Source organism: Lynx rufus, unplaced genomic scaffold (assembly GCF_022079265.1).
Source record: "Lynx rufus isolate CCGP_SWC_20201006 ecotype Redwood Valley unplaced genomic scaffold, mLynRuf1.p SCAF_4, whole genome shotgun sequence".
In the NCBI taxonomy this organism is placed as follows: Eukaryota; Metazoa; Chordata; class Mammalia; order Carnivora; family Felidae; genus Lynx; species Lynx rufus.
Window position 1 is genome coordinate 14365872 of NW_025814856.1, and position 27687 is coordinate 14393558.

The 27687-nt window shown below is 49.0% G+C and overlaps 1 protein-coding gene across 2 annotated transcripts in view; it reads left to right on the plus strand.

Annotated features, from left to right (window-relative positions):
* Nucleotides 1-27687, plus strand: part of EXOSC7 (exosome component 7) — a 36482-nt gene that overhangs the window by 8324 nt on the left and 471 nt on the right. For both annotated transcript variants that reach the window (XM_047095385.1, XM_047095386.1), the window contains exons 2-7: nt 3777-3878; nt 4168-4262; nt 12484-12649; nt 18040-18110; nt 23132-23255; nt 24341-24496. In XM_047095385.1, the coding sequence (XP_046951341.1) occupies nt 3777-3878; nt 4168-4262; nt 12484-12649; nt 18040-18110; nt 23132-23255; nt 24341-24496 (714 nt within the window). The remainder of the gene's footprint in view (nt 1-3776; nt 3879-4167; nt 4263-12483; nt 12650-18039; nt 18111-23131; nt 23256-24340; nt 24497-27687) is intronic.

A 27687-nucleotide genomic window follows, 5' to 3' on the forward strand; every position in this document is an offset into this window, starting at 1 on the left:
CCCAGGCGCTCCCCAGAGAGGTGGTATTTTAAAGCCATGGTGGGGAAGCCCGTCACCTTGTGGCCTCCCTGCATGCAGAGTCCTCTTTATCAACAGGACCAACTGATATAGCCAGCATCCTCGCAGGGAGGAGAGACCCTTTAGAATGCAGGAGGCCACGTGGACTTGTTCCGAGGTCTGGCGCGGGGTTCGGGTGCTCCTTATCGGCTGTGGCCTTGAGCCGGCCTTTTAGCATCTTTCAGCCTCTTTCCTCATTTGTAAAATGGAACGAAAAAAAGCTCTCTTACAGGGTTATTTTGAAAATTAAATGTGTCAACTGTGTAGCATTTCCTGGCACATCACTTCCTATGTGGTAAAGGCACTCAGGTAGTAGCTACTGTTCATTGTTGCAAATGATTGCGGCTGCTTCAATTTACAGGTCTGAAGAATTAGAGCAGCACCATTGAGGCCTTCTGATTCAATGTCCATTCTTTTAACAGAGGAGGGAACTAGTTTAGAGCATCTCGTCCTAGGTCAAGCAGCTAGTCATGGCAGGACCAGACCCGGAGCCCATGACTAATACTCGTAGTGATTGATCACACTTGCACTTTACTTGCACCTCAAGAAGGACTCTTTTGTAAAGGATGTTTCTGGGCCCTGTTTTCACTTTTCTAGCAGGGCATCCTGGGGCCGGGGGGGCGGGGGGAGCATCAGAGATTGACCTAGGAAGCCTTTCCTGTGCTGCTGTGTGCTGTGGGGTTGTTAAGAGACAGTTACATAGTTTTGGGATCCTTTAGTGAAGAGGGGTCACTTTATCTAACTCATTTCCTAGACTTGAAATTCTGTTGCTTTCAAGTACAGGTCTCCCCAGACTCACGATGGGGGTTGCCTTCAGCAAGGGAATGGCCTGGGGAGTGGATGAGCCGGCAAAGGGACTTCAAGCTGACTTGTGATGCTTATTTTCTCTTCATTAACAGGAATTGGGGGAGGAAAAGAGTAGAAACGAACAGGGCAGATGGTGGGGGTTGGGCTTTGCTGGATTTCAGTGTCTCAGAATCAAAACGTCAGTCATATATGCAGTTAGCCAGGCAGTTTAAAGATAATTTTGTGACAGTTACATACTTCAGAACAGTGTTTTTAAACTTTTTGAGGAGCATTAGCCCCTTTGAGAATCTCATAAGCTAATGAGTCTTTTTCTGAAAGAAAAAAAAAAGTGCTTTCAAAAGATGTTTACAAAGGGGACGCCTGGCTGGCTCAGTCAGAAGAGCATCCAACTCTTGATCTCAGGGTCGTGAGTTCGAGCTCCGTGTTGGGTGTAGAGATTACTTAAAATCTTAAAGAAAATGTTTACAAAGAATAAGGAAGGTCTCCATGAGCTGATGTATAGTGATTGCCCACATATGTATTAAGTGTTAAAAAAAAAAAAAAAAGAGGGGCGCCTGGGTGGCTCAGTCGGTTAAGCGTCCGACTTCAGCCAGGTCACGATCTCGCGGTCCGTGAGTTCGAGCCCCGCGTCGGGCTCTGGGCTGATGGCTCAGAGCCTGGAGCCTGCTTCCCATTCTGTGTGTCCCTCTCTCTCTGCTCCTCCCCCGTTCATGCTCTGTCTCTCTCTCTGTCTCAAAAATAAATAAACGTTAAAAAAAAAAAGAAAGAAAAAAGAAAGAAAACGAAGCAAAGTGTAAAACAGTATCTGTAGTGTGCCACTCCTCATTTAAGAAAGAAGGATAAAATATATTCATGGATCTGCTCATTTGTGCAAAGGAAATACAGGAACTATGAACCAGCAGTTAAATAGTAAATAGCCTGGTTACCTGCCCGGGGTGGGTGGGAACGAGGCAGAAAGATGGGGGTGTGAAAATAGGGCTGAGGGCAGAGCCACCTTTCCCTGAGCACACCTTTTCTGATAGCTTTGACTTCTAGAGTCATGGTGCTAGTCTGCATACCCACAATGTAAACGAGTAATTAAAAGTAGCCAGGATGCGGGGCACCCAGACTCGAGCACAAACAGGTACCGATGAGCCTCACAGGGGTAGGAGGGAATAACAGGCACGCTCAAGGAGGGGGAGACGATGGAAAATGAGATGTGGGGTGGGCACTCACTGTAAGGCTAAAGACAAAAAGAACGCCACACAAGTACTGCTCACTAGTAAATTTGTTGCTCGCAGGGGTATGGGTTAGCAATTCTGAAAGTACTTCATGAGTATACTAAGATTTAATAAATACCTTGTGGATAATGAGAGCCAGGTGTCTCCCTGTCTGAGAAAGAAGTTCTAAATAAGACACGAAGGAAAGTTAGAACCAGCTATCAGGGCCTTTTTTTTTTTTTTTTTTTAACATTTATTCATTTTTGAGAGAGAGACATAGAGCATGAGTGGGGAAGGGGCACAGAGAGAGAGGGAGACACAGAATCCGAAGCAGGCTGCAGGCCCCGAGCTGTCAGCACAGAGCCCGATGCGGGACTCGAACTCACGGACCGCAGGATCATGACTTGAGCCGAAGTCAGACGCCCGACCGACTGAGCCACCCAAGTGCCCCATATCAGGGCCTTTTAAGAGCTGCATGGATAGAAGAGCTGTATGGGTCAGTGCTGTGTGGGTGAGTGTAAGTACGTATGTAGTTATCGAGCTCTGTCTGCTGAGAAGGTCTGGAAGCAATGACACCCCAGTAGCAGTGAACTTGCTTAGCACCCAGATCCTGGTTTTTTAAAGCACCATTCTTCAATAAAAGGAACCAGGACTCCTCGGAGAAAGGGCTGACCCCAAGGCCAGGGCAGGGAAAAATACAAGAGGCTGGAACATCTTGTCTTGTCAGAAGTAAAGGTGTGCTTGGGAAAGATCGCAAGCGTGTTGAAAGAATGCAGGAAGCAACCCAAAGGAACTCCCAGTGGCCAAATCTGGAACGCGTTGAGCAGCAGGATAAGTAATGGTCCTACTGGATCACAACCACAGCATAAAGTGGGTATCTGTGAGATACGTGGATAAGAGTAAATAAACAGGGATAAAGGGCAGGCAGGACGTGGGCCACCCTGAAACGCATCTCCCACAGCAGAGGTCGGCAAGCTTTTCCTGTAAGGGGCTAGATGGTGAAGATTTGGGGCGTGTGGCTCGTAAGATCTCTGTCACAGCCGCGCAGCTCTGCCGTTGGAGTGTGAAGCAGCCATGGACAACCTCAGCGAAAGGACCTGGCCGTGCTCCAGCGAGACGTTTTACAGAAGCAGGTGGCCCTCGTGCCAAGGTGTGCCGTCCCTGTTCTAGAGAATGCCCAGGGTAGAGATGATAGCTGGGTTTTTTAGCCGTTAACAGAGTAGATTTTGTTCAGGTTAGGGTGCGGGAGGCCTGCGGCCGAGAGAGTTGGGCTCTGTGGCCCCGACAGTGCATACCTCCTGGTGCGGTTTTGGACTTGCAGACTTGGAAAGAGGCAGCTTATTTCGCCTCTTGTTCCGATTTTGTTTGTTCCGTGTGTCTGTTTGGTATAGTGAGATGTGGTGTGGACTTTGCGCTGGGACGTACCTGGGTAGCAACCCAGTGTGCTCTCACCAGCTGTGGGACGTCGGCCGCATGGCTGCATCATGGCTGCATCACATCCGTCAAGCCGCTTTACTTCTTTGAGTCTTTGTTTCCTCAGATGTAAAATAGGAATATTGTTACCAGCAAAAGGAGAGAGTTTTGGATGATTCACTAAGGGGGAAGGGGATGTTGTACTGCCTAGTTCTCTAGGAGGGAAATGGCATGGATGAGTTGAGGAGGCTGTTGGTGCTTTGGTTGTGGTTGTGTTAGGATTGTGGTCGTTGCACTTAGGAAGACCTCCGTGTGGACGGCCGTGGCTGTGAGGACTACCGATGTGTCGAAGTGGAAACCGACGTGGTGTCCAACACCAGTGGGTCTGCCAGGGTCAAGCTGGTGAGTACTGTGGCCACGGTCCGTGCCCGGGGGGAGGATGGGCAGGTCCTAGGCGACCAGCTGCAGGCCCCTCGGGGCTTTGAGAGCACATACATTTCTGGGGTGGACCCAAGACCCAAGCCAAATTCTGGGCAGGTATCTGTCTAGATCTGAAGGACCTTTTACCTTTCCAAAGGGCCACTTCACAAGTTCCTGAGAGTCCCCGGGGGCACAGTCTGGGAGAGGAAGGAGGCGGTTGGGTATCTGGCTACCTGCCCTGAGTGAGGACCCTTCCTGCGTGTGTCTGCAGGGTCACACAGACATCTTGGTGGGAGTGAAAGCCGAAATGGGGACGCCGAAGCTGGAGAAACCAAATGAAGGGTACTTGGAGTTCTTCGTTGACTGGTCAGTACCATGCATATGTTTTTAAAGAAAAACGATTTAAAAGAAGATTCAGAGGGGTGCCTGGGTGGCTCAGTCGGTTAAGTGTCCAGCTCTTGATTTTAGTTCAGGACATGATCTCATGGTGATGAGATCAAGCCCCGCCTCAGGCTCCACCCTGATCATGGAACCTGCTTAAGATTCTCTCTCTGTCTCTCTCTGTCACTCCCCCACTTGCAGGTGCACCTTCTCTCAAATAAATAAGAAAGTAAGTAAGTGAGTAGGTAGATTGGAGACTGGACCTCTGGTTTCCTTTGAGCCCACTTTGATTTTGTATTCAGTCATCACCTCTGCAGCCAGCAGGTATTTCCTGCACCCCTCCTATGCGCCAGGCACTGGGGTGTGTGGAAGAAGGCCTTGGCTTGAGTCCTGCCCTTGTCCTAGTCACCTGGCCTGCACTGGGCCTCGTCCCTGTTGGAGAAAGGAGGGCATCAGGCAGCCCAGCACATGGTTGTTATGAGAGTCCAGTGAAATGGTGGGTATTACAGTGCTTTGAAGAATATCAAACATAGATAAATAAGGATCATTTGGTCTAAAATGTCTTGTTTCTCCTCCTGCTCTAGTTTTGCAGAAAACTTTTCATGACTTGCTTGGCAGAGCAAGGACGAGGGCCGGCCAAATAGCCTGACAGAGGGAGTGGCAGCTAGGCAGGCCGTGCGGCTGCTAGAAAAGTGAGGACTCCGCAGTTTCTGCAGCAGCAGCCTTCTGTGGCCAGCTGTGTGATCTCAGGCTAGTTACCTAGTCTCTCTGTGCCTAAGTTTCTTTATCTAAAAAATCGGGGTACTAATACTCTTGTGAGGATGACGGAATGAAATAAGGAAGGCAGAGTGAGTGCCAGCACCATGACTGGCTCCCAGTGGGCTTTCCGTGAGTGTTCTTTCTCCCTCCTGTTGCCTCCCCTTTCTCTGGCCTTGGGCTTTTTAAACCTGGGATCCTAGCTCAGTCCCTCTTCTGTCTAGAACGTTGCTTCTAACTAGATGGTGACGGCAGGCTTTCTTGAGGTGGGTGAGGCTCTCTATTAGCTCATGCTGGGTGCAGGTATGTAATACTGGTTCTGTATGGGAGTCCCCAAGACCACTCCCGTATTTGGAGATTTGCTGGAAGGACCCCCAGGACTTAGCATATAGTTGTACTCACAGCTGAGATTTATTATAGCCACGAAACGCGGCAACATGTGTGATGATTCTGCCCATGAAAGCCCATTAGAGACTCGGCCCCCAAGATTTTCACTGGGGCTGGTCACATGGGCACCCTCTGCTTAACACATACCAAAATTTCCAAATCCCAGAAGGAAAGCAGATACTCCCCTTATCATATTATTTGCACAAATAGTCTAGGCACAGCAGACCACAGTTCACTGTTGACTGGAAACACTCTGAGTCAAGTTCCCAGATGCCAGCCGAGGGCCCACCTTTCAAGCAGGCCCTTCTAAAGATAGCAGCCTTGGGCCCGCTGTGTCCGCCTTTCGGCATAGATGCCAACCCCCATTTACATGGTGAGTTAGATTCTTCTGATCTTCTTCCAAACTCAGAAGTTTGTCCTCACGACATTCCTATGAGAGAGACAACCAACTTGGTTGAGAGAAGGTAAACAAACCCCCGGGGTCACAGAGCTAGTAATGCCGGCTCAGGCCTCTCCGACCCTGAGTCTTGCCTTGTTCTACTTCGCACAGCCTACAGAAGCCAGCTTGCCGGGGGTGTGGTGCTCAGAGTTCCGAGAACGTATCCGCGTTCAGCTTTCTGGCCAGTATTCCTTCCAGCCCATTCCTGCACCCTGCCCTGCGAGACGCCTCCCCACCCCCCGCCCCCAGCCAGCCGTCTCCTCTTCTGGTTGGACCCACCTCCCCTTGCCAGTCTGAGTTGTCCAGTGGGACTGGCTCATCCTTTAAGCTGCCATGGATGGTGGTGACCCTGTTCGGGCCTCCAGCTGATTCCTTTGCTGTTGGTGGAAGAAAAATGTCTCTCCCAGCCTTGACCTGCCTAATTCAGTGTAGTGAACGGTCACCAAGGGGCAGACACCATGTGTGGGGAACTGTAATTTGCTTTTCTTTTCTTCCTCCTCACTGTCTTCTACCTCCTTCATCTTAGGCAGACCACAGGCAGTCAGCCCAGCCACACCAAAGGGAAGGTGTTGCCTTCAGATGCTAGGTATAGGGGACACATTTCACTGTGGCTCCGTGTCTGAACATGACTCCGGGTTAGCCTGCTGCTCTTGTCCCAGCTGTGAAGGAAGGGAGGCTCCAGGGTGGGAGGAGGCAGGGAGCTGCCTCTTCTCAAGATCCGGCTCCCAGGAGTAGCTTCCCCCTCCCATCTGAGCTGGGCTGCTCGTTCCTCTCTTCTCTCCCCTTGTAAGTCTCAGGAGACCCCCAATAGGCCCAGAAGCTCCAGTTCCCAGGGAGTCCTCCTTGATTCTCTTTCAAGATAGATAGTCTCAAGTGGCACATTTTAGTGTCTTATTTAAGCGGCTCAGTTACTGTGATAGAATCACCATGAGAGATTCACAAAACCTCGTATTCCTACAGAGAAGGGAGATGTTGATTCACCAAGCACTGCTGACTGCCACCTTTATCAAAGTCTCATCTGAATCTTCAAAGAGCAACTCTTTTTTTTATTTTTAATGTTTGTTTTTGAGAGAGAGACAGATGGAGTGCGATCCGGGCAGGGGCAGGGAGGGAGGGAGACAGAATCCGAAGCAGGCTCCAGGCTCCAAGCTGTCAGCACAGAGCCCGACACAAGGCTCGAACCATGAACCGCAAGATGAACCTGAGCCGAAGTCGGACGCTTAACCCACTGCACCACCTAGGCGCCCTAAAGAGCAACTCTTAATTGCATAAACAAACAAACCCCTTTATTCCCATCCAGTGACTAGGAATGTAGATGTGCCCAGCTCTAAGGCTTTTACCCACTAAGCCCTTCCGCAGGAGAGCCCAGGGCATCTGCCCATCCACAGACTGAAGCCGAAGTGTTACCCAGCCGGAGGACAGTAATTGGGGCAGGGTGGGGCTGTCAGTCTGAGCCCAGCTGACTCATCAGCAACTTCCAGGGTTTAATTATTTCAATTCCTGGTGATTAGAGAGCTAACTGCTTTTCCACTAACTCGTCCTACTTTGGTTTTGTTGGCTTGGAATAATACATGGAACCTGAGGTAGACCTGGCCTCCCACCCCCATCATTTTCCCCTGTGCCTAGGGGATGTTTCCCTTGGGAGGGGGCTACTCAGCTCTACCAGCCCTGATCCCCATCCCAGTGGAGTAGTAAAGACTTGGGGTTCCTGAGCACTGCCCCAGGGATGCCTGGCAACACACATCAAAACTGGGAGCAATCTGGGACCTTCTAACTCCCATCTCCTGTCTTCGATTTGTTAGTCATAACCCGAGACCAGGCTGTTTTAAGTAAGAACTTTGAAACTTTGAAAAAGATGGTTTCTATCAGAAACCTGGAGGAAAGGTAAGAATTGAGTGAGCTGGTGTGTCAGTCTGGGCTACCACTAGGTGGCGGTCCATCTAGTCTCTGCTCTGACACCATGTTGATGGGGGGTTAGGAAGCGTGGTTTAGCCTCTCCCAGCGGCTTCAGTTTTTCACTGAGGGAGCTGAGGAGAATATGTTTCATTCATAGACATTTCGGTGTGCTCAACATTTGCCACTTCCCGGTGGGATCTTTACTTTTCGATGTGGTCGCTCGTATTTGTCACTAATATTGAACCGGAAGCTTCAAGCCCTGAATTGGTGGAAGGAGCCACTTGATCTCTGTTCCTCCGTGCTTAGTGCTGCTCGCGGGGGTCCCTGTTGGTGCCTGATGGACGGGGGACAAAGCAGACAGGCAAACTGCAGAACTCATTTGAAGCTAGCTGTACTCTGAAAGTCTCCAGAAAGAACTGATAACTCTCCCAGAAACTTACAATGAACAGTTCAAAATGTGTTACTGTTCCCATCCCCACTCATAAGGAAGCTTCTGCAGGTTCAGAAATGAGCACATGTGCACACAGGGGAATGGGAGGGATTGGGGCCTGCTGCTGGGACCACTGGACTGACTCCTGGAGGGGTGAGGCCCAGAGCTAGCCCTGCCCCACGAACCTGCTAAATCACTGTCCTCTGTCGTGGTCTTGGCCTGACCTGGCTGTAAGACTCTATAGATGTGCAGGCTAGATGGATCACAAGGGAAACAATGGGCTAGTGTCTGAAATCCTGTCTCAGGTGGACATGGCCTTGATCTCACTCTACCCCAGTGAAATCAGGGATGTGCCAGGCAGGAGGAGCACAGTCGAGGTGATGAGTCAGGATGGGTGGAGATCTGGGTGGGGCAGCATTCCCAGGATTTTTATTAGTTTATTGGCTCAGCAAGCAGTTTCCCAACTGCCCTGGAAGAGGGGCTGGGTCATACTTAGGAAGGATCTGAATTGGTTTTGGCAGTTGTAAACAGAGAAAGCACTTGGTTTTATGCCCCAAACCCTGAGCGAACACTCTCCTGCTGAAAGAATGTATTGTGATACCTCTGAGCAGGGAGCCAGGATTACTGCCTGTTGTACTTTCCCTCTTTTTAAACTTTGCACTTAATAGAGAAGCGTTTTATTTAGGGCTCCTTTGGTCTGCATTCCTTGACTCCAGTATTTGTGGTCTAACAATAAATCTCAAGACCAGAGCATCCATTCATTAGCTTGACTCATGTCAGGCTACAAGCCAGGCATGCCGAATTCCACCTTCAGGGAGAGTCCGGTGCAGCCTTGCAGATGAGGGCTGGGCTGCCTGGCTTGGAGTCTTAGCTCCCCCGTCCCTAGTTGTGTGAGCTTGGACAAATTATATAACCTTTCTGGGACTCTGTTTCGTTTTCTCTAAAATGGGGTCGTAAATAGTAGGGTTGTTGTGAGAATTGATTGAGCTGGCGCATCTAACGTGCTAAGAGTGGTTTCTAGCACATAGTAAACATTCAAAAGAGCTGTTAAAGTTTTCCACCTTGTATAACAAGAGGGTTGGGCCATCTGAGGTCCCACCACATTCTCCCGTAGGTCAGACCCCACTTGTGAGGTTTTTGTTTCACTAACGGAGTTTGTTTTCAGAGGTGAGTTAAAATGCCTTTGGAGCGGCTGGACAGTTTGTCAGCCTCCCTCACGGATCACCGATCTCCGGTTGCTCTTTGTTCAGATGCACGTGGTCACCTGGCTGGCCTCTGCGGGCATTCGGTTTCTTGTCCTCTGACATGGTCGGCATCTCCGTCCACCTCTTCTAGGAAGTGTCCTTGTGCTAGGAGCATCCCTAGTGATGAGGGGGGACCCTCAGTTCTCTTCCCCAGCCCTACCCTTCATCCTTTGTTAGAATATGGGGTCTTTGGCTTTTCTTCTTGTGTTACCTGAAGTTACTGTGCCCCAACGCCCGGCCCCCGACGATTCCCTTCCATTTTCCCAGCCTCCTCCCCAGAGTCACTCCGGGGGCCTTGGCACCATCCAGATGCGGGAGCTTTTCATGGTCTCATGAGCCTCTAAACCTTCCTCTCTGCCTGACTACCAGCTATGCTGAAAGTACAATGTGTTAAAAAAAAAACAACTTTTAAAATAGGAAAAATTCCCACTTTAAATTAATGTCAAAAAAACCACAAAAAAACAGTGGGGCGTGGTCTTACGGGTAGATGAATTTAGCCAGTTGGACCCAGGAGGTTCTGTAAATCAGCCCTTGGGGCTGTAGAAGAGGCAATGCATCAATCCCTAAGTAATTAATTAGTCATACCCAGGAGGGCGTGGCCCACTGCAGTCAGGGAAAGGGACACATTTTAAGCATAAGCACCTCCTAACTAGATTTGTCTGTTTAGCTCTATAGAGATGTGTTTTTAAACACTTCAAAGATAGATCTTGATATTGATGAGTGTGTAAATTAGAAGCAGCTTTTGTGTGCTGGCTGTGCACAATTACTAAGTTGGTCCTTGGTAACTTGATTATTTCACCTCAAGTGAGCTGTTTTTTGTGGCTCAGTGCCTGAGTCCAGCAGAGGCCGTGAGGGAATAGCAAGGTCGCTGTGGCAGTAATGAAGTTTCTCTTGGGGATTTTAAATTAGGGCTCTCCTGGCTCATAGTGGTAAGGGAAGACTATATATTTAGAGAAACAGAGTTATTATATAGTGATACATTCTGATTGTTTTAGGGGTCGTCTTTACACCTATATGAGAATGGTCTAGACAAAAGGGATGTTTAAATACATTAGGTGAGATTTTTAGCATTATGCAGATGGGGTAGGCACAGCCCTGAGCCTTCATGTGGGTTTTGCTTTGCTTGGAACCCCCCTGCCTGTCTGTACCCTGACCCACTTTTGCTCACCTTCTGGGTTGAGGTCCTCGGCACTGGTTGACATCCTCCCCAGCCCTACTCCTGCTCTTTGCTCCCTATCATGAAGCTCCCTGACTTTGTGAAATTGCCAGCTTAGGGCCTGCATCCACCTTGCTCAGTCTCTCCGTCTCCAGTGCTAGCATAGAACTGGTACCTTCTAGATGGATGAGTGCGTGGACCAGAAAGTTTCAATACATGATTTTGTAGAGACCGTACTGACTGAAACAGCTGGTTTGTTACTTTTCTGGACCCTCTTCATTACAGCAAAGTGATTATTGGAATGGTTACTTATCTCACAGATGTATATAATGTATTGAGGGTTTGTTTTTTATTAAGCCAAAACCCTCAAAAATTTCCCATTAAATACTTTTGCATAATAGGGTGCCTGGCTGGCTCAGTCGGTGGAGCATGAGACTCTTGATCTCGGTGTTGTGAGTTCGAGCCCTGTGTTGGGTGTAGATATTGCTGAAAAAGAAAATCTTAAAAAAAAAAACTTAAAAAAATCTTTATTTAGAGAGAATGCATGTATGCTTGTGCAAGCGGGGAAGGAACAAAGAGAGAGGTAGAGAGAGGATCTCAAGCAGGCTCTGAGCTGTCAGCACAGAGCCTGACATAAGGCTTGATCCCATGAACCACGAGATCATGACCTGAGCGAAAATCAAAAGCCAGATGCTTAACTGACGGAGCCATCCAGGTGCCTTCCCCCTCAAAATACTTTTTTTTTTTTTTTAAGTTTATTAATTTATTTTGAGAGAGAGAACAAGAGAGCTCTTTGTGCTGATAGCAGAGAGCCTGACGCAGGGCTCAAACTCACAAACCGTGAGATCATGACCTGAGCTGAAGTCAGATACTTAACCGACTGAGCCACCCAGGCGCCCCCCAAAATACTTTTGAATAATGCTTAGGGCAACAGATGTTGATGCTTGTTTATTCTTTGTTGAGGTAATTGGGCATAAGATTCAAGAGGCCAAAATGGAAAAGTTTTTTCTCTTGAAAAATAGCAAATAAAGTAAAAGGGCTATTCTAATATTTAATCAGCTGGCAGTCTTTCTCTCTCATTTCATTTTCCTGCTTTTCAGTACAGTGATAATCTAGTTTGTGATATAATTGGCATACCATCATACATATCTTCTAAATCATTCAAGGAAGGTCATGGTACTTAACGTTGTGGTTTTTGTTTTGAGAGTTTGGTGGTACATTTAAAAAACAGAAAAAGAAATTTTCTTTAATGTTTATTTTTGAGAGAGAAAGTCAGAGCAGGACCAGGGAAGGGACAGAGAGAGAGGGATACACAGAATCCAAAGCAGGTTCCAGGCTCCGAGCTGTGAGCACAGAGCCCGCCACAGGGCTCGAACCCACGAGCTGTGAGATCATGACCTGAGCTGAAGTTAGACGTTTAACCGACTGAGCCACCCAGGCGCCCCTCGTAGTGCATTTTAAATGAAAACTCGGGGTGGTGTATGTGATGTGACCCTTCCATGGCCAGACTGCTTGACTCTAGGCCTCCTGGCCTCCTGGGCCTGTCCGAGAAGAGCATTCTACTGTCAAGATAAGAGAGTTAATTATTACTGGCCAAGGTTCACTTTACTATTGTTCTCTCGTGTCTCTTTGGGTAAAGATGGCTTCTGTTAGAAGTCGGTGGGGGGGACCCCCGTCACACACACTGATAGATCCAGGGCACCATGCCAGTCTGGCTCATTGCGTGTGTCTGGAGGCTGGAAAAGTGGCAGGTGCCATCCTCTCCTCACTTCAGTGACTTTTCTTGTACAGCCGCTGGCCCGTCCAGCATTCCATAAGGAAACTGGAACAAAGCCGTGTGCCTCTGCTCTTTGTTTCTGAAAAGACTCACGCAGCTTTTCTCTTGCCCTTCTATGTAGTTCAGCCAACGCTACTCCTGAATTTGAAGGCCGGGGAGGTGATGACCTTGGCACGGAGATTGCTAACACCCTCTACCGGATATTTAACAATAAGAGCAGCGTTGACCTGAAGTCCCTCTGCATCAGTCCCCGGGAGCACTGCTGGATTCTCTATGTGGACGTGCTGGTACGTATCATGTTGCTGCAACGGCCACACTCTCTGCTTTTGCTGGAGACTGGTTGGCCTACTTTCCTTCTGGTGCTTTTGCCCTCTTCAAGTGGATGCTTTCAACTTCCAGGGTGAGATTAGATGGAAAAAGAATGATGTCCTGTAAAGTTTTATTTTTGTCATTTTGTAAAACTTTATTATTTATTTATTAATTTATTTTGAGAGAGAGAGAGAGAGAGAGAGAGCGTGCACGTGCATGCAAGTGGGGAGGGACAGAGAGAGAGGGAGAGAGAATCTCAGGCGGGTTCCGTGATGCCAGCACAGAGCCTGACACGGAGCTCAAACCCCCAAACCATGAGACCATGACTTGAACCGAGGTCAAGAGTCGGACGCTTAACCGAGTGAGCTACCCAGGCACCCCTGTATTGAGTTTTTTAAATTAGGGGCGCCTGGGTGGCGCAGTCGGTTAAGCGTCCGACTTCAGCCAGGTCACGATCTCGCGGTCTGTGAGTTCGAGCCCCGCGTCAGGCTCTGGGCTGATGGCTCGGAGCCTGAAGCCTGTTTCCGATTCTGTGTCTCCCTCTCTCTCTGCCCCTCCCCTGTTCATGCTCTGTCTCTCTCTGTCCCAAAAATAAATAAAAAAACGTTGAAAAAAAAATTAAAAAATAAAAAAAAAATTAAATACAACATATGTATTGTATATATAATACCATCCTACAGTGAAATCATAGTCATATCATGGTAGCACCTAAAATTATCCACCGAGCTCATCAGGGAAGAAATAAAAAACAAGAGATGCTTTCTAGATGCTATCAGGTAGAAGTTATAGGCAGAAGTTAGACAAGTTGGGGTACTCTTCTCCGTGGAATGGGGATGAACTCTTTCTATGCATTTCATTTATCCCTTACGACTCTTTAGCGAGCGGGCGCTATTGCCCCATTTACAGGTGAGGGAACGAAGGTTCAGGGAGGCAGAGTGACCTAGCGCAAGAGGTCTCAGCTCGTGAGTAGTGGTGTTGGCACTCAAAGCTGGGTCTCTAATGCCGGTGCCTGCTGTTGACCTCACCAAGCCCTCCTCCCTTGAAAGCACCATGGAGCCCACCCTCGGTGTGTTCCTCACTTCCCAGGGGAGGACCCTGAGACCCTGCAGCCTTCTCCCCCGAGTCTACTCCTACAGGAGCCTCTCTAGGCCAATCTCCCATTTCCTTGCTGATGTTTTCCCAAATGCTCCTCGCCTGGTTTTGGCCCCTGGACGGTGTGATTAATTGTGCCACGTGCTTATTCGTGTAAGGCAGGCTCTCGTTGGGTCTGTTTATTCCTTTTAGTGAAATTTCATGAACCTTGAGATGAGTGGCTACATCTTCCCCTTCAGATTGAGGTCACAAGGCTAGGCCGTCAACCAAACAGATTCTTTCATGAATCTAGAGATAAAGCAGATTCCGTGGACTGAGAGGGAACTTCTTGATGAGGAAGAGCCTGGCTGTCTCCAGATGTTGGCCCTGCATGAAACAGGGCGGGGCTTTCTGGATACTTTTTAATTAATTTGATAATGGATGGAGCACAACTGGCCAAAAGGTAACAGTGGTTACCATTGTCCCGCAGGTTAGGGGTGTTCTGGACGCTGACGCTAATGGGTAAAAATAATGAAATGACAAGTCCGTTTGCTTCTCCTCATGTCCGATAAGCGGGATGTACCTTTTAGTGTGATTCCTACTAAGCAAGTACTTTCGCAGGTGCTGGATGTGACGAGGCGGGAGCCGGCAGCCTCCAGTCCTCACTGATAAGGGGCGGGCTTCATAGCTGCCTGGGGAGGTGCAGCCCCATGGTACGAACTGTAAGGTTCCACCCTGTGTCTGAGGAACATTCTCTCTTTTCCTTCCTCCCCAAGAAGCTAAAGGCAGGAGTGTTGTGGTGCATTGCACCTGTCCGTTGGCGATCCTGCTTTTGTTCCTCGTCAGAATTTGTCCGCGCTTGTGATTTTTATAAGAGGCTGGCCCGGTGAGGGGTCCTGGTCCACTTTATGATTTAGTCAAGAGACCTGTTCTCTGAGTGAAGGCTTGTGCAAGATGGATGAATATCGGATGTTGTCTCAGCTTAGAACCGGCGCCCTCTTCCACGGGGCGGGGGTGGGGGTGGGGTGGGGGGAATGTATGGTTCGCAGGTGTCTCAGTGGCACACTGTGTCCCCGTCACCTGCAGACCTTTCCTTTTAAGACTCCTCGCGTTTGGATTTCTTCTCTCCTATTTTTTCTCCAGGCTCTGTCTTATTTTGGAAATAAGGCATGATCTTTTGAAATGTTGTCATCCTCAGAAAAGTTTTGAATGAATTAGGAAAGCAGTTTTTGAAATTCTGTTATTGAGGTAGATCCGTTTTTTGTCATTCATGTAATTCGCATCTGTGGAGGCTTCCACTTCTGTGAAAGCAAATGTTTGCTTTCAGCCTTGATGGGAATGTGCCTCGTGCGTGCGAGGCACGCGTGGGTTTTTGTTTTATCTTTTACATCTAAAAATACGCGGGATACATCGAGTCCATGTTTGAAGCAAGATGGTGGGAATCCAGTCTTGTCACTGGAATTGCAAAAGTGAGTGAATCTCGATGTATTTTTACCAACCGGTCTGGATAGTCCTCAGGCGGAGCCCATCTTTCAACCAAATATTCGCTGGGCAACTTTCCATGTTTTTATGCTTTTAGCGTAGGTGCCTTTACTTGAAACCTATTACAGTCAGACCAACCGCCTATTTCCAGTATTATTCTTTTTACCTCCATTGGGGTATTTTATGAGACTAGAAATGTAACTTCCTGGACGCTTCCCTCTTCTTTCCGCTTCGCACTCCTTCAGTGGCCTGGTTTGTGACTCCGAGTGGGAGAACTGTCAGGACTCTGTCACATTGACAGTATACAGGCAACCTTTGGTGGGGAGACCGTCACAAGGCTGTCTTGTGATAGCCCCGGGAGTGGGGATGAGAGGCTGGCACGTGGTCCATGGCACTGGGCATGGGCAAGGCAGGGGGAGCGGGGGAGCGACCGCAGCACCTGGCAGCTGGCTATGTGTGGTGCCGGGAGGTGCTGAGCCCGGGGGTCTGAGAGGATGGTTGAGGGGAAGTCCAGGAGGAGCAGGTGTCTTGTGGGGAGACATGTTTTATACTTGTGCGTCCTAGCAGTATTACGGTTTTGGAGGTTTGCCTTGTGAAAAGAAACCCCTCTGGCTCAAACAGTTAAGTGTCTGATTTCAGCTCAGGTCACGATCTCACTGTTTATGAGTTCAAGCCCTGCGTCGGGCTCTGTGCTGACAGCTCGGAGCCTGGAGCCTGCTTCCGATTCTGTCTCCCTCTCTCTCTCTGCCCCTCCCATGCGCGCGCTCTCTCTCTCTAAACAATGAATAAATAAACATTAAAAAAAGAAAAGAAGACATCAAAAAGAAACCCCTCATTCCCAGAAGGCCAACAGCATAAGTTGTGCTCTTCCCCTAAAAGAAGTGTTCTGGAACCTGTGCACCTGACAGGGGAAGGTGTGTTTGTGACCAGGTGTGTCCTCTTCTTCTCCACTTCTGCTTCCCCACCTCTGTTATAGGAGGGATTTTCGCCCTGGAGCCGGGACCACGGCCCAGGCTCTCTGTAACGCTAGACGTCCCGCACCTCCCGTTCTCTCCTAGCTTGCCTGGGCCTGTTCAGACACCGGGTCGGGCCGCTTTGGGTCTTCATATCGCGCCCCCTCTCCCCTGCCTCCTGGCTGTACCGCTGTGTTTGGCAGAAAGGTTCTTGCTAGGCCGCACCTGCTTGGCTTCCGAGAGAGGAAGGTGGGGCCTTTGAGCCCCCATTCTGTGCCAGGAATGGTGAGGATGTGATCTCATTTAATCCTCACGGTCACCCAGTAGAGAAGCGTGGCTTTGTTTTCCTGACGGGGAAACTGAATCCCGGAAGGTATGTGGCCAGCAAGCTGCAGAGAAGAGCGTCAGCCTCGCAGCGCCCCATCTGGCTTCCCCCATCGTGTGGCACAGCCTGAGGAGCCTGGGCAGGCGGACCTGAGGCCTGGAGCGGGCTCATCCCTTGCATCCATGGAGGAGGGCGGGCTGATTGGTACCTGCCCTTTGGGGGGCCCTCTTGATTTCATCTCTTGCCGATAAGCCAGAATGTTGAAAATCAGAGTCTGTATCAGGCCACTGTGCACGAGTGAGAGGGCTTCTGTGTCCCCACCTGCCAAGTAAGGGTGGGTGATGGGCTCTCCAGGGTCCTTCCCGACTGGGGGGCCCTGTGGCTGCTGGAGCACTTGCTCTGCGTAAAGTAGATGCTGTGGAAGAGTGGCGTGTGAAACGGTGGCCTTCAGCCCAGGCTGATCCTCAGGGCCACCTCGAGACTAGAGTACACATGCCAGGGTCTCACCCCGCATGTTTTTTTTAAGTTTGTTCATCCACTTTGAGAGAGAGCGTGAGCTGGGGAGGGGCAGAGAGAGAAAGAGAGAATCCCAAGTAGGCTCCACACGGCCAGCACGGAGCCCCATGCAGGACTCGATCCCATGAACCGTGAGATCACGACCTGAGCGGAAATCAAGAGTCGGCTGCTTAACTGACTGAGCCACCCAGGCGCCCCGGCTCCTTCCGCCTTGGTGACAACTCTGTGACATAGTTGTGATTTTTGCCCTTCGTGAGGCGCGGAGCGCTGAGGTAGCTCCCGGCTGCCCGGTGAGCATGGGGATCCTAGCAGACAGTCTGACTCAGGAGTCCAGCTGGAGCTCTCCGCTGTGCGGCAGTGTGTGTGAACCAGCATAGAGAAGGGCTAGTCGCATGCTAGGCAAGTAGGCTGCTGTGACAAAGCCAGGCAGTAGTACGGGGTGGAGTGGGGAGTCAGGGGAGGTCATATTTTAATAAGCAGTAATTATGCAGCATCGTGGGAAGGGTGGTGTCCGCACTTGAGGTTCAAGCTTAAAGGGAAGTTAGAGATTTGCCCTGGGCACGAATGCAGCGTGTGAAGGAAACGCGCCAGATTCTGAGTCGGGTTTGGAAGGCCCGGGCTTGGGACCCGCCTCCCTTTGGTAAGTAGCCACCAGGCTCCGCAATCAGAAGCCATTTGGGACAAAATGCAGGTGATCATTTCCTCCTTGAGTGCAGACCCAACTGGCTGGGGGGCCACTTAGAGGAGATCCACTGCAAGCCGGGGCCTGAGTGGTGGCCCCACAGCCAATGCCAGCGGCGACCTCAGCCGTGGGGCCCAGGCCAGCACGGCCTTCAGGTGCTTCTTGCAATTAGGGTGACACCTGGAGTGTCAGCCAGGAGAGCAGCCGCCTGTTCTTTTCTTTATTTTGTAAATGCTCGGTCAGTATTTCTTAGGAACCAGTGTCCTTTAATTAGGATAATACTTAGAGTAAGAAATTACCCTTGCTTTTTCTTCCCACCTCACTCCCTGCCTCCCTTAGCTGCTGGAATGTGGCGGGAATTTGTTCGACACCATCTCCATTGCTGTAAAGGCTGCTCTCTTCAATACAAGGTGAGTCTTCCTGGAAACAGCCCCGTGGGCCTGCAGAGAACCCCAGCCGACACTTGTGATGGAAGACTCAGGACACTTCTACCAAAGCTTCCAGGGGAAGGTGACAAGGGGTTTAGCATGAAAAATGGTGGCCTTTAATGGTAAGCTCTGGATTTCACAAGATAAAACTAAATACATGCGTATATTTCTGTATTTGTTTTTTATGTTATTATTTTCATAAGTAACCATGTCCCATGTAGAAAAATGTTAGAAAACCACAGAGAAGCAAACGGAGTGAAAACCACCCAGAGGTCGACTGTCCAAATACTGTTACTGGGTACAGAACTTCGGGGGCGTGGGTTTCACCTGTTGTGCAGTCTGCTACATCCCCACCACCACTAGCAGTGCCTGACACAGAGTAGGTGCTCACATATTCCCCGATCGGACACAAGAATGTTCTAAACGCAGGGCGGCAGCCTGCATTTGGGTTTAAGAGCAGGAAGTGGTTACGCCACTGTGGTTAGGCTCCCCGGCCAGATGTGCAGCAAGGGACGAGGCACTCAGCCTTCTTGGAGTTGGCATTCCCTCTAACCGTTTGATCCTGTAGGCTTCTCCCTTTCTACGTGCCAGCTTCTTTGAGGACGGTTTGCAGCATTCAAAAATAAATGCATGGGTGGTGACGTTCATGCCACGAGAGAGCTTACATTGAGGGAGTGGAGGACGGTGGGGTTTAGAAAATGAGGGTTAGAGACTTCTAGGGTTATCGTCTAAGGGGTTAATTGGATAAGTAGGCAAGGGTGTTACTCTAGAATGTTCATCACAGCCTCTTTGTAATGGTGACAAGTTGGGAACAACCGGAGTGTCCCAACATAGGGGATCGAAATCCTGCACAGCAGCCTCTTTAGAAGTTTGTTAATACAGAAAGCCAGTCATTAAACACAGACCTCTCATCTTGTTTTCTTGATTTTTACTTTTGGTTACTCGTATATTTAATATGTCTGGATATGTCCCAGGATGGTCATTGTGATTCTTTTCTAGGGCTCCCATCATAGGCGACTTAACATTCATCTGTATTTTAGAGGTTTTCTATGGTGGATTTAGACTGCCTGGGTAATTCAGAAGAAAACAAAAACAAAGTTAAGTAAATTCAGGTGAGACATTGCGGGATGGAGTACCTGCTGAGAACGAAAGCTGTGGAGCCCCCCACCCCCACCCCAAGCTGTGCCACTAGACTCCGCCACGCACTTGTGGCCACCGTGGGGCCCGAGTACCAGTGCCATTTGTGTCAGCCTGTGCCCGGGCTCTATTGGAGAAGAAAGGAAGTGGCCATCTGTTGGACCTGGAGCTTTGGAAAGCACTCCCCATCTGCCAGCTGGTTTTCCACAGGCACCAGGGCAAAAAGAGAGAGTAGAACCAGACAAGTCTCGAGGCTGTCTGGCTGTGGGGGGAAGCGTTGGGCAAGCTGTGCCCCAGGATGGTAAGACCCAGCTGCTCAAGTTGGGGAGGACACCTGTCCTGGGTGTAGCCAGGAGTCTTGTCCCCAGAACAAGAATAGCCCTGCAGATAGCAAGGGATGTGGACCATGTGAGACATCAGGTCCCCTGATACATGGAAAGACCAGTTCGTGTCCTTTAGAAGGACAGAGGCTCTTCTGTAGCCCTTCCACTGAACTATGTTGTGGCCAAAGTGTCAGGAAGGAGTGTGTGTGTGTGTGTGTGTGTGTGTGTGTGTGTCTGTCTGTGTGTGTGTGTGTGTGTGTTTTAACGTAACTGACCCAAATTCAAATGGATTACATGACTTGCTCAAATAGGATGTTACTTAGTACTTCCACTCTGGGTACCCTTGACACGGAGACTTTGAGCCAGGGCAGACCCTAGCAGGACTCCTTGGCTCCTGTGGACATTCCCTGGCCGCGGCTTATCTGCTGTGGATGTTGCCTTGTGTAGGGACAGCCAACAGGGCTGGAATCATCGACGGCTTTTGTTAGAGGAGCAGGGAAAAGCACCAACGCTGTTTCTATCACGGTAACTGAATGGACCGCCTCTTCCTCCCTGGCTCCCCCACCTCAGACAGAGATGAATGGACTCTGTGGGTTAAATGTATTTTCCAGCACCCGGCTTAAGAAACAACGTGGCCAGGCCCCCAGAAGCCCTCTCACCCTCCACCCCCGTGCAGTCACTACACCCACTGAGGAGAACCGTTGTCCTGTAACAATAGAATGGTTTTGTCCTTGATATAAACGAAATCATACCGTGTGGTGTTTTTGTGTGTCTGCTTCATTCACCGAGCATGATGTTTTGAGACACTCGTATTGTGGCCCGGAGTCATAGTTTGCTCTACGCGGCCTGCTGTTCCATTGTGTGACTGTGCCATAGTTGATTTATCCGTTCTGCTGTTGATGAGCGTCTGGGCAGTTTCCAGTTTTTTTGGCTATTCCAAACACGAACACTTTTTTATTTTTCTTGCACGTATGTACCCATTTCTGTTGGGTATGGGTGAAAGTTTTGGATCATAAGGCATGGCTGTGTTTGGTTTTAGTAGATACACTGCAAAACAGTTTTCTAAAGTGCTTTTACTAGATGATACTCCCACCAGTGTTGTATAAGCGTCCTGGGTTGCTTCATATCTTTGCCAACTTGTGGGCTTTTTTTTTTTTTTTTTTGTCTTTTTAATATCCGTCATTCTAGTGAGTGTCTCTTGGTATCATATTGTTTTAATTTGCATTTCCTTGATGAATATTTAAATTGAATATCTTCTTGTATGTTTATCAACTACTTTAGTGGCCTCTTTTATGAAGTCCCCATTCCAGGTTTTTTGCCTATTTTTCTGTTAGGTTGTCTTTTACGTTTGGTAGGAATTCTTTACGTAACATGTCCGCTTATATGTACACATGCACGCACACACGTTTGCAAATATTTTTCTCCATTCTGGATTCTCTTTTTAACTTCTAAATGCTGTCTTTTGACAAACAGAAGTTCATATATATATATATATATATATATTTTTAATTTTTTTAATATGAAATTTATTGTCAAATTGGTTTCCATACAACACCCAGTGCTCATCCCAAAAGGTGCCCTCCTCAATACCCATCGCCCACCCTCCCCTCCCTCCCACCCCCCATCAACCCTCTGTTTGTTCTCAGTTTTTAAGAGTCTCTTATGCTTTGGCTCGCTCCCTCTCTAACCTCTTTTTTTTTTTTTTTCCTTCCCCTCCCCCATGGACTTCAGTTAAGTTTCTCAGGATCCACATAATAATTAATTTTGAAACATTGTACAGAGGGCCATTGAGAAAATGTCTCATTCTGCTTAGTGCTGATTATGCATGCTCTTCTGAAAGTAGAACATCAGCCTGATGTGGGAAGATCATTTCATTTCTAATATCCATTTAGTCAAGATAAAAAATTAGCAATAAATGCAGCTTGTGTACAGAGGCCCTGGCCAATGAAATCAAAGAGGTCGGGTTTATCCCTTTAGACAGCTCTGGAGACATTCCCCCCTTTGGGAATGTCTCTACTAGCTTAAGTAGCTCTTTCCAGAATAATGAAATGTTAGCTTTTGATGCTCTCTTAGCCCCCAGGCTTTCTCATCAGCCTTAGTAGCACTTCCTAATACCTTTCAGAACATGGTCTTCACTTCCATGGGTCTAAATATGTTAATTTGGACAAATGTGTTTCTAAATATAGAGCAGATGGACACATTGACGGTAGTTATGGGCAGGGACTCCTCAGCACTTGCCTAAGTCCTTAGTGACCCAGGCTTTATCTTCGTCATCTGTTTACCTGCCAGCATGTTAAAAGTGGACAGGTTGGTCAGTTTCAGAGAAAATACAGACACATGTACATTATTCTTCTCTGGTTTTCTAGTTTCTCTGTCCTTATATAGGCAGATGCTGTTACGTTAGCAGTGGTGCAGAGCAAACACTGCTGTTGGGGCCCGAAGGCCTGCGTTTAGTCTTTGCTCCAACAATTGTTAGTGCCTGTGACCTTGAACAAGTAATTAAATCTTAGGCAATAAATGAGTCCCTCCTTGTGGCAGTTAGTGTGTTAGACTCTGAGGATGGGGAGGGGAGGACAACATTGACCATGGTTTCATTTGTCTTTTTCTGTCTTTGAAGAACATAACTGGGTAACAGGCAATTAAAATGTCCAACTCTTATCTATTTCATTGCTTTTTTGTTTTCAATTAAATAATAAATGTGGAAGGATTCCAATAAACTCTAGAGGATTATCCAGATACATGGTGTTATTTTATTGTAGTGTATTCCATTGACACACATAATTTTACATATTCAGAATATCTTGGATACAAAGGCCTCCAATGTCAAAGAAGAGTTTCTGAGTAACAAATGAATTTTGCATGAAAGTAACAAGGTAAAAACCAAGAAGAATCTCATATAACTGATCACATAATAACTCATCACATTCCCTAACAAGTCCCTCACACCCTGTGTAATTTAAGCATGAAGGGATTCACTCTTAGGTTAAGATTCTTTGCCTTGTTCACAAACAGCACAGTATAGAAATCTGTGTGTTAGGTTTTATGATTCTTCAGAAGTTCACAGTTCTCAACACAATTGAATCTATCGTTTTTTTTTTTTTTCCTCCCTTTATGGTAAGCCCTTTTTGTGTCCTGTTGAAGAAATCTTTGTCTACACCAAGATGATGAAGATTAGTTTTAGGTTTTTAGTTTTTCTTCTAAAAGCTTTATTGTTTTGTCTTTCCCCTTTATCTCTACAGTCCATTTGGTATGGATTTTTATATATGGTATGAGGCGGGGATCAAGATTCCTTCCCCCCCCCCCATGTGCATATCTGATTGACCAAGTGTTATTTTTAAAAAGACCTCCTTCCTCCACTGCTCTCCAGTGTTGCCTGTGCACTCTTGGCAGGGATGGTAGGGACGAGGATGATAAAGTACAAGCAGAGTGTGACTTCATCTTGTGAGGTGCAGGAATTCTGACCCCTGTTGTCAATCTCAAGAAAAAGAAGTTCTCTTTCTTCCTCACAGTAAGTGGGGATTTTGATTGGGCTTCTGTTTCTAGGATACCAAGAGTTCGGGTTCTAGAGGATGAAGAGGGGTCCAAGGATATTGAACTCTCGGATGACCCTTATGACTGCATCCGGCTAAGTGTGGAGAATGTCCCCTGCATTGTCACCCTGTGCAAGGTATGTGGTTGTATCTGACGGCTTTTGACTTCCTTGTGAGTCTCCTTCAACCCTAACCCATTAAGGTTACTTAGTAGATTGAGAAGTTACAGCTTCACAAATCATGTAGAAATAGCTTTACTCCAAATCCAGTAATTTGGTTGTTTTAGAAGCCACTATATGAGCAGCTTTTCCTTTTATTTTATTTGTTTTAATTGGAAGACATGACGGAGTCGCAGGGGGACACGAGAGGGTTCATAGTAATAGTAGCCAGAGTTTGTTAAGCTCCTCCATACCAGGCATCTCACTGAAACACCCTGTGTGCACATTTCCCTTAATTCCCTCAATTCTATGGGGTCTAGGCTGGAAGAATAAAAGCAGGGAGGTTGAAGGGCGAACACTGCCCCCTCTGTGGGCTGTAGTGTCCATATCTGTGAAATGAGGGGTTAGAGCAGGATCTGGGCATCTGTTGTGTCAAGTGTGGCTTTTACGTTAGCACCGAGGCCCGTGGAGCCCAAGCTCTGGCTGATGCTGCTGTGTACCTGGCGCTGCCCAAGGCCGTGCAGACAGGCCTGCGTTGGCTGAGATTGTCCCTGATTCCGCACAGGATTCATGTAAAAACAGGACTGTATGGGTCAGGTTTAATTCCACTGAAGTCACTTCACGAGCCTGGGGCTTTGGTGAAATGTGGGGACTGGCCAAAGCCATCTGCACTTGACTCATTTTTGAGCATGTGTCTTAGCTGGCACCCCCTTGATTCATCTTTGTCTTCAGCGAAACATCTGTGTGGCCTCACATGTCAGTTTCTCCCTGGGCCCCTCTGTTGGAGACGTTTGGTGGCCTCACTTGGATAGTCTCTGAATTATGGCTCTAACCCCACTCCCACCCCACGTTTCCTTTTTATGCTTTTGTTGTTCTGCTGGCAGAGTGGCCCGTGGTAGAATTGCTGAACATTGTTTCAGGCATTTTCCATATGAGCAGAATCTAAAATAAGATCTGGAACGGGCAGTGCAGGTTCTTTGCTGGTGGAGATACTCCCTCCACGAGGCTGTCCAGGGTGGGCATCTGGGATGTGTGTTACCCACGTGTGCACTCTGACCTTGCAGATTGGCTACCGGCACGTAGTGGATGCTACTCTCCAGGAGGAGGCCTGCTCCTTGGCCAGCTTGCTGGTGTCCGTGACCAGCAAGGGAGTCGTGACATGCATGAGGAAAGTGGGGAAGGGCAGCCTGGACCCAGAGAGCATCTTCGAGATGATGGAGGTGAGGCTTGGCCCTGAAGCAGGTGCAGGCACTGTCTGGGAATGTTTGCTGCCGCTTCTTACCCCCTTGGTCACACCAGGGGAATTCTGCCTTTGCGCCCTTGACCCCAGACTTAGAGCTGGGAGAACAGCTGGTGTGAGCTGGTTTCTACTGACATGGCAAAGGGTGGTGGCCGTGGGGGCTCCGGACTGGGAGGTAAGGAACCTGTCAGTGATCATTCCTCGTCCTCTCCCTCTCTGATCTCACATTTCCATGGTTCTAGATGAAACGGATGAGTGTGTTGGACTGATAACATGGAATCGCTTGTAACTAAAACCCCAGGCTTCTGCGATCTGATGAGGGAACTGGGGTCCCGCCTGACTGCTTCCTGTCCTTTGAAGGGAATGAGAAAAGGTAGAGCCGGAGGGCTGAAGGATGCCGTCTCCCCATGTCTTCATGGCTCTAGAAGTGTTCAAAAGGAGACAGACAGGAAATCCTTCCAACTGCCTCGGGGTGGGTCACTCCCCACAGGTCTCAGGCTGTCAGGCAGCACCAACCATTGGGGTGATGCGTGTCTCCCTTATAGGCCTGAAAGGCCCCGTGGCAGGGACCACCTGTGTCTTCCCAGACTCTCCTTCCCCCACGTCCGCCTTGACTTTCCAGAAATGTTTGAGGACTCTGACACTGACCGACCGACTGACTGACTTGCCGGGAACAGAGTTGGCCAGACCCAGGTTTTTTGCTCTGGGTACTGCATCACAACTCAACGTCCAGAGGTCATGGCTGACTAGCAGGCAAGGTTGCCACGCCCACTCTTCCTTCACGCCTGGAAACACTGACTTTGCACTGAAGGCTCTAAGCATTTAAAGTCCATTTTCTCTTTCTGTTGTCTTATTTGAAAGCAAAAATGAGCGGTGTGCACGGTGTCGAGAACTCAGGCGTGAAGACAGACTACCCGGGCTGGGAGGCAGCTCATCTCAGGGAGAGCGTAACAGCGGTCGGGGTGCCTGCCGCTGGGCGTGTTGTGAGGCCCCATGACGGCCCCCAAGGGCGTGGGGGTGCGGCATTGTCGCGGCGTGGGTCTGCCTGGAGCTCAGGTGTCTCTCGCCGTGCACGGCAGGGGGATTCTTCGTGGCCGGTTGGTTAATTGGTTAGTTTTTTTTAAAACAAAAACCCTTCAAATACTTTATAAGTTCTGCCTCTCTAGACAAGTGGCTCTGAAACCTTGTCTTGGAAGGAGATCTTCTCCCCCACCTCTTCCAGGAGAATTTTACGGGAATCCCAGTACGTAAAACAAGAAAAGCAGTAAGGAATCACGACAATTTACCGGGCACTCACTATGTGTCAGGTGCTCTGTGTTTAGTGCTTTAAACATATTATGTCATTTATCTATTTACTTATTTTTAATTTACTTTTGGGAAAGCGCAGGTGGGGGAAGAGCAGAGAGGGGGACAGAGGACCCGAAGCAGGCTCTGTGCTGACAGGCTGAGAGCAGCGAGCCCGATGCGGGGCTCCAGCTCACAAACCACGAGCTCATGACCTGACCCAAAGTCAAGATGCCTCCTCCCGACTGAGCCACCCAGGCACCCAACCTATTGTCATTTAGTCCTTAGCCTTCCTGCGGGGCAACCATTGTTGTTATCCTTGGTTTTGCAGACGTGGACATTGAGACATGTAGCAGATAGGTAAGTTGCCTGTGAGTTTCCCAGCTCATCATTCCGGCAGTAGGATTCACACCCAGACTGTGCGCTTCTAGGGCTGCCCTGGCACCCCTGCAGCCACACTGAGCTATTTTTGACCCTACGAACCAGGTAGGCTGCGGCTGCCGTGGCTGGTAGGAGAGCCAGAGCTCTGTCTGGTGAGCCGAGCTACATCCTCCTCCGGGGTTTGGCAGATGAGGTCTGCAGACCCAGCTCAGGGGGAACCGTAGCCCCGTGGTCCTGTCTGACTGCTCTGGCCTCACCCAGGGAAGCAGCAATCCAGAAATGCCTGTTGTGAAGCTTAAAACATCGGTGGGGGATTGGCCTCTGCCATTCACATTCAGACCTCCCAAGTCCTAGTGTCCTGTCTGTCCCGTCCCCTCTTACCCCGTCCCTCACCTTCATTCATATGAGTAATCAGTACCCCTCTCTGATCGACTCTGACATGTTCTCCTTCTCTCATGTTATGGTAAAAAACCTTTCTGGTCACTTTGGTCCTTAGCTCTGACTTTGCATCTCATGCAAGTGAACACTTCCCATTTTTGGAATGAGATCTTTTCATATGAATTTCCGGTGATACTTGGAGTCTCATCCTGTGTTCCAGTTAGGGGCCAGGGGAGAAGTTCCTCGTAACTGGGAGGGTTGAGGCGAGGGTCTAGGCCTGGGTATCTTTCTCCCTGACGTTGCCAAGAGTGGAACCGGCAGCACAACTGAATGAAAACTTCTATGGGAATGTGGAAGACTTGACGACGTGGAGACCTGTGGTTGGTTCATCATAGTCTTGAAATACACATGAGCAGGGCGCCTGGGTGGCTCAGTCGGTTAAGCGTCTGACTTCAGCTCAGGTCATGATCTCCTGGTTCATGAGATCAAACCCCGCATTGGGCTCTGTGCTGTCAGTGCAGAGCCTACTTTAGATCCTCTGTCCCCCTCTCTCTGCGCCTCCCCTGCTCGCTCTCTCTCTCTCTCTCTCTCTGTCTCCCCCTCAAAAATAAACATTAAAAAAAGTTATTCATGAGCTCAGACACAGAAAACAGTTTCATAAAGAAAGATTTTTGTATGTTAGTGAGTTCTTTTCGAGGGCCCCCCTCGTGTCTCCTATGTGGGGGCTAATTAGGAAGTCTGCTGGTTGTCTGACCTCTTGATGCGTCTTGCTCCTGACATCCCATGCTTTTAGCATCTCTGCATGGCAGCGATACCGGAGACCCTACCCAGGTTTCAGCTGGGTCACCTCTGAACAGTCCTGCTTAGAGATTTGGTGGCAGGTGAATGAGAAACTGCTTGTTCAAACGTGTCCCCAGAGCCATCTGTTCCTTCATTAGACACACTCTCGGTTCCCTGTGGCCTCCCTCTGCCTTCTCCCCACTGGGCAGCAGGACTCGGCAGTAACCAAAACCAGGTCTGCTTGACGGTTTTGCTGCTTGTTGTAATGGCAGCGGGAGTGCTAAGCGGGAGCTGATGGCTGAGGCAGCCTTGGCTGCTTCCTGCTGGCCGCCTGGGCCTGGGGGTAGG